General features: G+C 40.0%; 1 protein-coding gene across 1 annotated transcript in view; it reads right to left on the minus strand.

Moving 5' to 3' along the window:
- Nucleotides 1–1,601: 1,601 nt before the first annotated feature.
- Nucleotides 1,602–15,029, minus strand: part of LOC122813931 (zinc finger protein OZF-like) — a 43,514-nt gene continuing 30,086 nt past the window's right edge. The window contains 2 exon segments of the mRNA XM_044086477.1: nt 1,602–1,745; nt 1,748–2,989. Coding sequence (XP_043942412.1) covers nt 1,648–1,745; nt 1,748–2,989 — 1,340 coding nt within the window. The 3' untranslated portion in view covers nt 1,602–1,647.

The raw sequence follows: 15,029 nt of genomic DNA on the forward strand, positions 1-15,029 counted from the left end.
CTGTCTGGATATCTTTCTTCTACACTGCCCTCATTTCTGCCAGCAGATCCTGGTATTTTGACCTTGAGTCTCTCTGTACGCAAGACACTATAGTCACTGGGTGTGGCTATTTCAATGAGTAATGCTACTTTTGTCTTCTGTTCTTGGACCACTATATCCGGTTTTCTAGCATCGATCTTTTGAACTGTTGGTAATGGGTGATCCCATGCAATACAAACTTCATTTTCTATGATGCTTTGTGACTCATGTTTCCAGCGTTTTTCAGCCACATCAATACCACAATGTTGTACCACATTATTATGCCTTTCAGTATACAGTCCTTCTGCCATTAGTGTGTCACAACCAGCAACAAGATGTGTGACCATTTCCAATTTGGTTTTACAAAACCTACATTTGTCGGATTCTCCCACATGTTCAATGGACTTTGTGAACCAGCGTGTACGCAAGCTCAATATCTTCGGCTGCCAACATTAACCTTTTATTTCTTGGTTTGAATTCGCCTCTCCTTAACCATTCCTTTGTTCGTTCCTGATCAACATGAGGTTCTTACAGAAGTTTACTATATTTGCAACTATATTTATGCTTTTTCCACAATTCTTGCCTTCTTATCTGGTCCTTTTCTTCTTGTTTTTTGCCACATTCAGTTGTTGCTTGGTTTTTATCTACTTCTGGTTTTATTTTCATTCCTGCTTGATGTTGATATGCTTCTGCTAGATTAAGCAGATAAGTCATCTTAGATTTATTCTCCTCATGTTTCAAAACTTTCAATACATTTGGATCTTGTGAGGTCAGTAGATGTGTGGAGCCCCATGATTGCAGAGCTACACATGTAATCAATTTCAAGGAGGCCCATCTTTCCTTCTGAATGGGAAATACATAATCTTGGCATACAGTGATTTTTATAAATCATTTGGTTAGCATGAAACATCATTCTTGTTTTAATATCTCATCTATCCAACACTTTTTCGGGCCAGTCAATCACTACAAAACTGTAAATTAGGACAGGAAGAGCAAACTGGTTTACAGCTTGGATCTTGTTCCTAGAAGTCAATGCTGTTTTCAGGATTAATTTAAGTCTTCTAAAATATTCCTTACTACAGTTTACTCACATTTGTTCATGTTTTATTTCTGATCCTTCATCAATTTCCAAGTATTTATACACTCCATCTTGCTCAAGTTCTTTTATATCACATTCTTGTCCCAAAACTGATGTTTTCCTGGTGCTGCAGTTTTCCTGCTTTAAAGGTTGCTTTTGCACATTTATCAAGACCAAATGACATTCTAATATCATCTGAAAAAGTTTTGACAACCTGCAGCTGTGCTTTCAGTTCCTCATCTGATGAGCTATACAGTTTTAAATCATCGACAAAGAGAAGATGAGAAGTCATTAGACTTTGCTGTTTTCGAGGAGCCAAATTGTAACCATGGCCTAAGCTGTTAAGTAAACAGCTTAATGGGTTAATGGCAAGGCAGAATTGCAATGGTGACAGGGAGTCACCCTGGAATATCTCCCTTTGAATTTTTTATCCCTGGGATAATAATCTGTCCTTTTCCATGGCTTAATTGCAAGGTGGTCTGCCATTGTTTCATGGTCACTGTAATGTAGTCGATCAGTATGGTGTGTACCTTATACATTTTTAAGCACTCTTATCCATGAATGTGGGATACCTTTTCATGTTGTACTAGACTACCCTTTTGTGTGAAACACTTGCGGCACTTAGGACATTTATATGGTCTCTCCCCGTATGAGTCCTTTCATGTTTTATTAGAGCACCCTTTTGTCTGAAACACTTATTGCATTCTGGACATTTATATGGTTTCTCCCCTGTGTGAGTCCTTTTATGTTTTACTACAGAACCCTTTTCTGTGAAACACTTATTGCATTCTGGACATTTATATGGTTTCTCCCCCGTATGAGTCCTTTCATGTTTTACTAGAGAACCCTTTTCTGTGAAACACTTATTGCATTCTGAACATTTATATGGCCTCTCCCCTGTGTGAGTCCTTTCATGTTTTACTAGAGAACTCTTTTCTGTGAAACACTTATTACATTCCAGACATTTATACGGTCTCTCCCCAGTGTGAATACTTTCATGTTTTAATAGATTCCATTTTTTTCTGAAACACTTGCTGCATTTAGGGCATTTATATGGTCTCTCCCCACTGTGAATCTTTTCATGGTTTACCAGATCACTATTTTTTATGAAACACTTGCTGCATTTAGGACATTTATATGGCCTCAACCCAGTGTGAGTCCTTTCATGTGTTACTAGAGAACTCTTTCCTGTGAAACACTTATTGCATTTCGGACATTTATATGGTCTCTCCCCAGTGTGAATCCTTTCATGTATTGCTAGATCACATTTTGCTCTGAAACACTTGCTGCATTCAGGGCATTTATATGGTCTCGCCCCAGTGTGAATCATTTCATGTTTTACTAGATGACTCTTTCGTATGAAACACCTGCTGCATTCAGTGCATTTATATGGTCTCTCCCCAGTGTGAGTCCTTTCATGTCTTGCTAGCTCATACTTGTCTATGAAACACTTATTGCACTCTGGACATTTATATGGTCTCTCCCCCGTGTGAGTCCTTTCATGTTTTGCTAGGGAACTCTTTTCTGTGAAACACTTTTTGCATTCCGGACATTTATATGGCCTCTCCCCAGTGTGAATCCTTTCATGTTTTACTAGATAACATTTTGTTGTGTAACACTTATTGCATTCAGGACATTTATGTGGCTTCTCTTCTTTGTGAGCTCCCTGATGTACTAATGGACTTTGCTGTACTATAGAACTTCGGTCACATTCAGAGTTCATGTTGCAGGTATAACCTGGATGAAGCTGTGCTACAGGTTTAACAGGATGCTTGTTGGAGGCCTTCACAGTTTGAACAAAGTGCTGCAGGTTCTCTGTAGGATAACTTAATAGAGATACTCCAAGTGATGGCTGCTGACTCCAGCAAATGCTCCATTCTCTGTTCCCATTACCTACAAACAGATTAATTATTAGTATTGTATCACAATGATAAAATACACGTGTTTCATTTTACTCACAACAGCACACATGCAACTTTTCCATTTTAAATATTATGGATATATTTTCCATTTTTAAAGTTAACATTTTCTGCTGCTATTATGATAAAAAGAAAAACAGTTCAGACTGTTCCTTTATGAGAGGTTAGTCTTCAATGACTAGCTTTGAGAGGTACAAAAACAGTACAGAACTAAAAACAATTTACAAAAAAATCAATAGTTTTGAATATATAACATCATCAATCAATCATGCCTACAGGCAAAATTCTCCACTTTTCTTCACTGTAACTTTGACTCCCATAACATTGTTTAATCTTTTTTTTCTTAAACATCTTTATTGAATTATCACTTGTGACATATGCAAATTTACATTTATACAAAAGTAGTGAAACTCTATTAACAAAGATTATACTTCACGTATATTGCTATTTATCATATGAGCTAAGCAGCATTACATAAATTGTTCAATTCCTTCCACACTTTTTTTTAAACAAGAAACATCTTTATTAAACCATCACTTACAACATAAGCAATCATAAGTTTACATTAATGAAAACAAAACACACTGACACAATCTTAGTTGCAAGCATTTTACATCACAAACCATATAGACATACTCCCAGTTCCAAACATTGTACATTACGTATAATCGATCCAATCATTTTTAGTCAAACATTACATAGCTTATTTAAGCCCTGCCTTCTTTTAAACTTCATTCCTCCCCTGTATGTATTGTTCCCAAGATTCCCATTTATTTTTTCATATGTAGTTTGCTCCTACCTTTTCTAAAGATCTAAATTCCAGTTTTCTCTCTCTTACTGTATTAACTACTTCCAATATAGCTGGTATAGATTTTGATTTCCATTTTCTGGTAATTGTTTTTTTCGGCAGCCACCATAATTAGACACAGTAAGGCCTTGCCAATTCTAGGCAATTCGAATTTTGTATCATAGCTCAGAAAAATAGTCGGCCTTGTCACACCAATCTGCCCTACCATAGCATCTCTGACAGTGCATCCCGTAGGGAATCCTTAAAGTCCACCTACTCACCTGACTCCCAGAAAATACATTCACAAGTACCTCCTTCCCAGTCACACCTTCAACATTTGCTGTCTGAGGAAATATTCTCTGGACTATACTTGGGTATAAAAATATCTATGTAAACATTTCCAAGTAAAAATCCTAAATCTTCTAGATTTTGTTGCATATTGTTTAATCTTTTCATGCAAAAATATTTATAGTATAGCTTTTAAATACAACATTCTGCACTTCCCTAGGTAGCTGAAACTAGTCCTTTTGGATTAGCACTGGTTGCCAAAGTTCAATAAAAAAAAAAAAAACTGACAAAATGTGGGACATGACTAAATAAGAATAGTAGGGCAGAGCATATTGAAATTGACCACACTGATGTAATAACTGGTTACAATGAAGTGTAGTAATGTCTTTAACATATGCAGATTACAGCATATCACTTTTTAATACAAGTTTATACTACTAAATTTCATTCAGCAACACATGAAGCTGCCATGTCCTTGTTGCAAAATGATTTTTGAGTGTGAAAATGAACATACCTCATGAAGTGTGACACTTGAGAGGTATACTAGAGAACGTATCATTGCATAACTACCTTAACATCACAGTGGACATGTGTGTGGTCACTGTTGTAGTCATGACAACAGGGAACTCTGAAACAGAGGTCTGATATGCAAACAGAAGTTTAGAGATGAGCACCCTTACACCTTGGCCAGGCAGATGCCACCTTATGTACCCAACATACCCCTGCACATACTTGGCATAAAGGTGACATTCAATCATAAAATCTTTGGAGCTTTCATGCCTCTTCATAGATCACGGTCTGTCATGATACACAATGCTGTAGAGGAATTTCCAGACTTATTAAACTTTGACTCACAGAGTTCTATACTTCCCAAAGAGAACAACCAGGAAGAAAGCATAAGAAAAAAAATTAAGCAAAGAATCAGGTTTAGGATGAAAAGACACAGGTACTCACTCCAGTCCTAGGTTCCTTAGAAGACAGGACTAGGACTGCAGCAGTAACCAGTCTCAAACATATGCTGTTATGGTCAGTTTGTTACACAGCTGTACCATGTTCTTCATGTGGATCACTGCAGCAGTAACCACTCACAAACATCTCCAGTTATGGTCAGTTTGTTACACAGCTGTACCATGTTCTTCATGTGGATCACTGCAGCAGTAACCACTCACAAACATCTCCAGTTATGGTCAGTTTGTTACACAGCTGTACCATGTTCTTCATGTGGATCACTGCTGCAGTAACCACTCACAAACATCTCCAGTTATGGTCAGTTTGTTACACAGCTGTACCATGTTCTTCATGTGGATCACTGCAGCAGTAACCGCTCTCAAACATCTCCAGTTATGGTCAGTTTGTTACACAGCTGTACCATGTTCTTCATGTGGATCACTGCAGCAGTAACCACTCACAAACATCTCCAGTTATGGTCAGTTTGTTACACAGCTGTACCATGTTCTTCATGTGGATCACTGCAGCAGTAACCACTCACAAACATCTCCAGTTATGGTCAGTTTGTTACACAGCTGTACCATGTTCTTCATGTGGATCACTGCAGCAGTAACCAGTCACAAACATCTCCAGTTATGGTCAGTTTGTTACACAGCTGTACCATGTTCTTCATGTGGATCACTGTAACAGTAACCACTCACAAACATCTCCAGTTATGGTCAGTTTGTTACACAGCTGTACCATGTTCTTCATGTGGATCACTGCAGCAGTAACCACTCACAAACATCTCCAGTTATGGTCAGTTTGTTACACAGCTGTACCATGTTCTTCAAGTGGATCACTGTAACAGTAACCACTCACAAACATCTCCAGTTATGGTCAGTTTGTTACACAGCTGTACCATGTTCTTCATGTGGATCACTGCAACAGTAACCACTCACAAACATCTCCAGTTATGGTCAGTTTGTTACACAGCTGTACCATGTTCTTCATGTGGATCACTGCAGCAGTAACCACTCACAAACATCTCCAGTTATGGTCAGTTTGTTACACAGCTGTACCATGTTCTTCATGTGGATCACTGCAGCAGTAACCACTCACAAACATCTCCAGTTATGGTCAGTTTGTTACACAGCTGTACCATGTTCTTCATGTGGATCACTGTAACAGTAACCACTCACAAACATCTCCAGTTATGGTCAGTTTGTTACACAGCTGTACTATGTTCTTCATGTGGATCACTGTAACAGTAACCACTCACAAACATCTCCAGTTATGGTCAGTTTGTTACACAGCTGTACCATGTTCTTCATGTGGATCACTGTAACAGTAACCAGTCTCAAACATCTCCAGTTATGGTCAGTTTGTTACACAACTGCACTATGTTCTTCATGTGGATTACTGCAGCAGTCATAACTTCAAAGACATTTGTCAAAGCTGGTACTATAATTATTTAGGACAGAGGGGCAGCAAGCTTTCAATAAGGCAGGAGCAAATAAAGTACTCGCTATAAAGGTAATGTCCATCTGTAGTACTTAAAGGTGTGTACCGAGAACCATGTAGTGCCCTCGAAAATGTCCTGTACACTGTCCCCTTTCAGGTAGGCTCTAGTGGATGCTCTGGATCCGTTGCGTGTGTTCTGACTTTCAGTGTAGAGAAATGTACGGACTTTGTGATAACTGGTAACGCTGAAAATTGCTGAAAATATCCATTTTTAAACTCCTTGAACATGTGGTCTCTCTTGTTTTCAGTAACAGCTACAAATAACTTGTTTGTGTTTGTAATGTCCTTAATGTGGTCTATATAAAATCTCAGGTGCTTGTGAATGCCCATTAAGTGCAGAAGTATTTCTGACTAAACTATACGAAGAAAAGACTGGTAGCTGGAGAGCTTAGCTTATGTTTATTTTCATAATGACTTGGGACAAGAAGGAGGGTGTTAGTATGCTGAGACACCATGTTTTTGTGAAGTGCCAGAAAAGATTCCTTTTATATTAAAGCCTGGAGCTATTGGACTCTTCTGGTGAATGGGAATGCAATCAAAAATGCACTTATGCAAAACAAAAATGTTGCAGTTGCACTTAATATCACTTGAAATGTCAACAGAGTCAATTTATTTCTAAATAAAGTTAAATCATAGGCTGGATCCAATTTTTCTGAGGTGCAGAATGCCCTTCAAAACTGCATGACAGGTGGCTTGAATGCAAGGGAAGGTCTAGCAGCATATAAGCAGAAATGGCTGAGGTGTACCTTCACCGAGGTGTTTTCTAAACCAGATGAAAAATGTTTGGGGGGGGTACAGAAGCACCATGGTACATCTCCCTTTTTATGGTAAAGGTTCCTCCTTTGGTACCACAGGATAAATCTGTTACATTTCATTAATTATGATTTTATTTGGAACTAGGCCTCCTAGTTTTCATCATGACTTTGGAGTACATTTCTCTGAAGGTAAGTATAGGCACAGACTCCATGCTACTTTATTGAGGGGGGGCATACACACAGACTGCATCAGAAGGTTGGCATCCTGTGGCAACAGAAAAGTCTTTCCCTTTCCACGACAGCAGGTAGGAGGATCCAGTGCTACCTAACCAGAAAGGGACAATTAATATAATTTCTGGACTCTTCTGCTTAATCTTTTGAATTATTCTGGGAAGCAAAGGAATATGAGGGAAAGTATACTGATACAGGCCTCTCAAATTCAGGGAGCAGGTGTTCACTGCCCAGGTTTGACTATAAGGAACTCAAAAACACATTGCTTCTCTCAGTAAAAAAGCTGAAAACAAACAGATCTTCTCAGGAATACCTCTCGTATGGTTGTAATTTCTAGGAATTGTACCTCTGTGTGCAACCACTTGTGTGAGTCTGCAGAAGTCATGCTCAACTCATCTGTCAATGAGTTTTCCAATGATGGTATGCATGCAGCTGTTAGAAGAAACTTCTACTGCATAGTTGATCCCAGGCCTGTACATCTAACCTACACAGGCAGTAGGAGTGAGTTCCTCCCTGTTTATGTACATCATTGTGGTGTTGTCTATAACCACGTTCAAAGTTCCTGGCACAAAGCTTCAGCACTCTCACAGCATAAATGACTAACAACATTTTGTTTATATTTATGTGCATATTTCTTTTTAAGAGTTCCACGTGTCCTGAACATCAAGGTTTAAGGTGAGAATACCCCAGGCCTGGTCTGATGTATCCATGATTTGGGTCTAGTTGTGACCTGGTCACTTAAACAGCATCCATTTTTTTTTCTTCTGGCTCACCCACCAAACTAATTCCCTATTCACACAAAACACAAGAGTTTATTTTTTAAGGGTTCTGACTAGTGCTCTCAGGAATTCCTTAAAAATCACTGTAAATTCCCACATGTGAAACGTGTCTAAAGGAGTAAAGTGGACAGCTGAAATCCTATGACCTAGAATCTATAGTGTTTGTCTGGCAGACTACTTTATCAATGGCCTACATATTCTAGGCTGTCAGAAGGGCCCTACAAGGATTCATGTCCTGTAGTAACCCCAGAAATACTTCTGAACTGGACTCAGAATGGACTTTACATGGTTGAGAGTGAAACATATTCTTTAAACTCTGCTTTTATGCATTTTGGAATTTAGCCTGCTTTGCAGCTTTTATTGGCACATTGTTTTAATGGTTACAATCACCTTGAATATATAAATCAGGAGATTAAGGAATATATTAAAACTAGTGTAGAAAAGTGTCACTTTACAAATCAAACAACTATGTTCACTTATAATGCTTTTCCACTACTGATGGCAAAAAGAGAGGGGAAATGAAATCGGGGTACAGACAATGCTGAAAGTCAAATGTTTAATAACTCACAGAGCTTACGGATATAATCTTTCATCAGTATGAACATATAACAAATCCAAAGTCAAAATACTTATATTAAGTCTTAAAAAACACATGACACAACCTAACCAATCACAAAAACAGTTAAGAAATTAACAATTAATTACTTCTTAAAGAGAACTAAAACATATTTAACACACAGCTAAAAAGCATCTTGTAACAGATGTATCTTATAATAAGTGTGTGTGTGTGTGTGTGTGTGTGTGTGTGTGTGTGTGTGTGTGTGTGTGTGTGTAAAATTTAAGTCCCAAGGTGGAGGAATTGGTTTACGAGGGGGTCTGATAATGAAGACCCCTTTCAGGAAGAGTTTAACCTCCAGTCTAGATGCTAAAGGAGGTACCAAAGGGAGACAAGCAGAAATGGCAGACAGGTGAACCTTAAATGAAGAATACATCAGTCCTGAATGGAGAAGCTCACACAAGTAAGAAAGGACCATAGGCAGAGGAACGAGTAAAGGGTCCTGTTTTTTCTTTTGATGCCATCTGGAGAATGTTTTCCATTTTGACACAGTTTCTCTTAGTGCTAGCCTTTCTGGCCTCCTGCAGAACATTGAGCATGTCCTCTGTGTATAGGTGTCTGAAGGGGGATTAGAACCCTATCACCCATAAAGTTAGTCTGAGATTGGTCATTTGAGGATGTACTAGGGGATCCCATGTCTTGTGTGAGTAGATCTAATCGGTGAGGTAACCTGTGATGATTGCCCCTGGCTAAAAAGTGAAGAAGGCGAAACCAATGCTGTCTTGGCCAAAAGGGAGTCACCAGCAAAATTTTTGGTTTGTCCCTCTTAATCTTCAGAAGAACCTTCTGAATTAGTGTGAAGGAGGCGAAGGCATAGAGATACACCCCGCCCAAGAAAAATAGAAAGTGTCCACTTTTCAAGCTTGGGGGATGAGGATCCCTTGTGCAAAACTGAGGCATATGTCTGTTCTGGGAGGAGGAAAACAGATCTGCCTGTGGAACAGCCTACTTGTGAATGAGATCCAGGAAACACCTCTCTGTGGAGCTTCCATTCATGACAAGGTGCAGAAGTTCTGCTGAGTGTCTGCCATAGCATTCTCTGATGAAGGAATGTATATGCCTTACGAGTGGATATGAAGTGTTGATGCTAATCCAATCTGTATGGCTAGACTGCAAAGTCAGAAAGACCTCATCCCCACTTGTTTGTTTACGTACCACAAGGCAGTCGTTATTGTCTGTGACTACTTTCAATGTGCTTGGGAGAAGTGCTAGTTGGAAAGTTTGCAAAGCTAGACAAAGGGCCCTCACCTCCTTGATGCTGATATGGTCCCCTTATCTGGGGACAGACCATTCTCCCTGCACTTTGTTTTGTTTGTGTGACTGTGCAATAATACTGCTCACAACCCTACAGCTGATGCATCTGTAAAGATCTGCTGTAAGAGAGGAGGTATCTGTAAGGGGATGCCCTGGTTGAGATTGATGGTGGCAACCCACCATTGTAGTTCTTTCCTCAGGCATGGTAGGAGAGGGAGAGAGGTTTCCAGAGGGTGAGAGTGTTGGCTCCACTGAGACTTCTGAACCCAATGGATCTTTCTCATTACCAGAGGGATCATGGGTATCATGGATGCCATGTGACCCAAAACATTCTCTGGCTGGTAAAAAATATAGAGTGAGAAGGTTTTGGAAGTGGAGAGTGAGGTCTGTTATCCTCGGAGATAGTAGAAAGGCTGCCATCCTGTCTGCTCTGATCCTGCATTCTAAGAAAATTAGGTCTTAAGTAGGGGTCAGGTGGTATTTTACCTCGTTCACACTGAATTCTAACTCTGCCAGGGTTTTGTTCACTTTGTGTAGGTGAAGGGTTTGACGGTCCTGGTGAAGTATTAACAGGTCATCTAGGTATGGATACAGCTGAATAACCAGAGTTCTGCAGTGAGCAATCACTGGAGCTAGGCATTTAGTAAACATGTGAGGTGCTGTGGAGAGCCCAAAAGTTAATGCAGAAAGTTGAAAATGCAAGCAGCTTATAAAAACGTGTAGGACTTTCCTGTAGTCCTCACCTAAACAAAACAGGCACTGATCATGTGGGTCTTTATGAGGAATTTGTCTCCCACAAGCACACTTCCCCTTTCTAGTGGACATGCAAGTCTGAAAACAAAACAACAGATTGTAAAAAACCCCAATGGGGTACTTCTCTGTAGCAGATGGCAGAATAAGAATGTTCACTGTGGCAGAAAAATTCTGGGGTGGGTTATGTGCAGATGTCACGTTGACAGCCTAGATCAGTTTATGGCTCTGACATCATATGTCGCATGTACTCCTACTCCCAAGACCTTGGTATAATGACTGGATGTCCGGTGCTGCAGGCAGCAACATACCTACTGTCACGAACACTGTAACATGAGAATAGGACATCACTTGTATATTTTCCTGTTCATTACTATAAACTAGACTGTCACAACACACACACACACATATATATATATATATATATATACACACACACACACACACACACACACACACACACACACATATATATATATATATATATATATATACACACACACACACACACACACACATAGACATTTATATATATATATGTACGCACACACACACATATATATATATATATATATATACATACATGCAGATGTGGCACGTGTGAACATGTCTGACTGCCTCCACCATGCTGCCAATTCAATGGATTGGATGAATGACGTGTTTTAAGGGGCAGTGCCTGGGATGAAACATCTGCTGGGAGGGGGCTGGCATCCACGTGGGTGTAGGTTAGCCACATCATCTCATTTTAGCCAATGTGGCAGTGCCTAATCATGCTCCCATAGTGTCTCTACTGCCAGTGCTCTATCAGTGGTTGAGGTCCCTATACCTACACGTGGCAGGCCATAAGGTCGTGGTCCTGGGCATCTTCATGAGGGGAGCACATCCAGCAGGCAACAGTCATGTTCAGGTAGCAGCGATGGATCTAAGCATGGACGTGGGCATGCCAGTAAAACTCCTGGCACAGCCAGTTCTCATGGTCAGCTACGACAGTGATGAACTGCCACCTGTACCAAGCATGGCTCACACCTGTCCAACATACAAAGATGCAGAGTTAGCATGGTGCTTGGCTGTGTTCTTGCTGACACTTGCACAGCAATTTCACCTAGACAGCCCATACAGACACACACCAGTTACATTTGTTTGGCCGTGAAGGTTCTTAAAGCTCATTTTGTCTCACTGGCCACTTGTACTTTATCCAAATGTCTGCTGCTTTTCGTTCTTACTCACACATACTCACCTTTTGCATCAGCCCAGGCTTCCCTGTCCCCCCCACCCACACACCCACATGCAAAACACCTTGTACAAGTGATGATAATTGTGCCATATCCCTGTTTTCCATCTTTTGGATTCAGGGACACATAAGCTTTGTGTCTGATGCTCAGGGTGCATAGCTGACAATGTTTAGCATATCTGTGTTTGTGATGTTGTTTTGTTAACTGTACATTTGACATATTTTGGTCTTAGAAAGTTAGACAGTTGATAGAATCAAAACAGTTTTTGTATCAGTATTATTAAGAATTTTCTGAGGGTTGTGAAGTCTGAAACTGAAATGTGTCTCATTACTTTCCAGCTTCTCTCTCGAATGATTTCCCAGTACTAAAGTATGAGGCCAAACTGATGACATTCAGTGACCATCAGTACTTTTGAGAGATATAATGTGTGAATCTTTGATGCTTGAGGCCTACTACGTGATAGTGGGACACATGTATTCACATAAGTCTCTGCTGTCACTTGTTAAAGTCATTGCTGTACAAATCACCCACCTTTTACTTACATACATAAGTTAACAACATGCAAGGATATGCCATTCACTCTTGTATTACACAATTCTGTTTTAACACTCCAGTTCATCACTTACCTTGTAAATCCAACAGTTGCAACAGTTTTAGTTCAGGGCTGAGTCTATCTGATGCTAGAAGTACACAGTTATTACATGAGTAGGTAAGGATGTGAGCACTGCCTGGCATCAAGGCATATGCTTGTGTGTAGGATGGAGATTTTAGTCCCTTAGGTAGTGAGCAAGTGTGCTATGCATTGTCTCTTAGCCAATGTTAAGGCATATTGAGCAGACATACATCTGCAGCTGCTGGTTCCCCTCTGACTCCTCACCTGCATGTGGATGTGGCCATGGTGACCTTGCCATTGGTGGTGAGATGTGTGCCCCTTCCTCTTCTGGATCCTGCTGAAGATGTTTTTTCAGGATGATGTTGTGAGGCATGGCACAGATGGTGTAGATATCAGTACATGTACATGAATTGCACAGCAGGGTTGCCCCAGATGTACCTAGGCACTGAATTGCGACTTCAGCAGCCCAAAGAAATGCTCATATGATATTTCTAGCTTGAGCATGCACCTCATTATGGCATTCTTCAACAGGTGTGTGTGCATTTCTGATGGGTGTAATCAGCCATGGTGCCAGTGCATAACCTGCATCCCCAGTAAATGATCCTGTGGTGGGATATCACCCCAGTTAATGGAGTGGAAACCCTTTCTATTTATGTGGACCCTTTCCTGTTCCCCAGGTGGTGCCTTGATTTCTAAAGGAGTACAATCTATGGCACCCATTACTTCAGAGAAGTGTGTTACAGGGTAAACTCTTGCATAACTGTAGACCTGTCCTCAGAACAGAGAAAATATATGAGGTCACTCGCATGTTGGAGCACAGCATTCAGGAACTGATGGAGGATCCTGGATGCGGACACCTGTGACACCCCCAGCATGTCCCCTGTTGCTCTCTGGAACGTTTCTATAGCTAAAATTCTAAGTGCTACACATACTTTTCTCTCCAATGGTATTGGTTCCCTCAGTTTGCCCTGGGTCTGAGTTGAGGATGACAGATTGCAGAGTTCCTGTAGTCTGTCTCTATTTACTGTGCAGCACTCTATGATTTCCAGTTCATACAGATTGTGATAAGTTAATTGGGGTTTGAAAACTTTCCTCCTTGGCCGTGGTCTATTAGCAGCAGCAGCAGCAGCAGCATGGACTCCAGTCTATTGCACATACACATGAATTAAAACAGCAGCCCTTGTATTCTGTGTAGACTCCTTTCTGTTGCTGTATTCCAACAGGTTTTGGAATTCGCAGGGAAAACTGGAACTGAGACTACATGATTGCTTTATAGCGTTTTGAATAGCTTCTCCCATCTTGGATTGGTTGATTAGCATACAATCCAGCTGCTTATGCTGTAATTACCATGCCACTGTGTTTACTGTGGTTGCGCATCTCTACAGACTATGTAGAGCCGCTTACTGAATACAAAACAGTGGTCTACTACGTAGGGATTATTGAATCTCCCCTCTAATGTAAAAGTAATGTGGTCTATATGCCAAACTGCATGAAAATCATTAACACAAAGTACTAGACAACACAAAGTATGTTTTTTATGAGCTATTATTTTTGTTTTCCACCATATTTACCAAATCCCAGTTCTGAGCTACCATTATTTTATGTATATACATTTTGCCAGGATTAACATTATATTTTTAGATTTTTTGCCTCAGTCTTTATATATATTTTTTCATTTTTCCTCAAATAACGAAGAGTTAAAACAAAATGTCATAAAATGCATAGATTTTTGCCTTCAGTCTTTTTATTGTATATATTTTCTCACATTTCCTAAATAATTTTTAAAGAAGAAACAAACACAGTAAAAATGCATCATTAATAAGCTGTTCATTTGCTGTCTTGTCTTTTCTTTAATATATTATTCTTGTATTCTGTTCTGTTTATCCCTTTCTTGCTCGTATTCTGTCTCATTTCCCTCCTTGTCATTCACTGGCAGTTCAGCATTACAGGTTCATAGGTAGGTACTAGACTGGCCCTATTGGCCCTAGGGCATAATTAAGCCTAACCAAAATGTTCGGCTTTCACCTCCCATGATGAGGTTTAGTTACTGCGCCACTGTCGAGCAGAGGCCACAGACGTGATTCCGGGTGAATTTCCTGTTTCCCATCCATCCATCAACTCAAGATTCTTTGAACAGTGCTAGTGAGCTCTGCCTCACATATATGGGGACCTTATTCCAGAGCAAGGGGAGTCTCTGGGACACAAATCTGTCCCTCCAACAAGTCCAGTTTATTGTTGCTGTCAGGTTAATGTCCCTT

Source organism: Protopterus annectens, chromosome 10.part0, assembly GCF_019279795.1.
Source record: "Protopterus annectens isolate FY-2018-M chromosome 10.part0, PAN1.0, whole genome shotgun sequence".
Classification (NCBI taxonomy): domain Eukaryota; kingdom Metazoa; phylum Chordata; order Ceratodontiformes; family Protopteridae; genus Protopterus; species Protopterus annectens.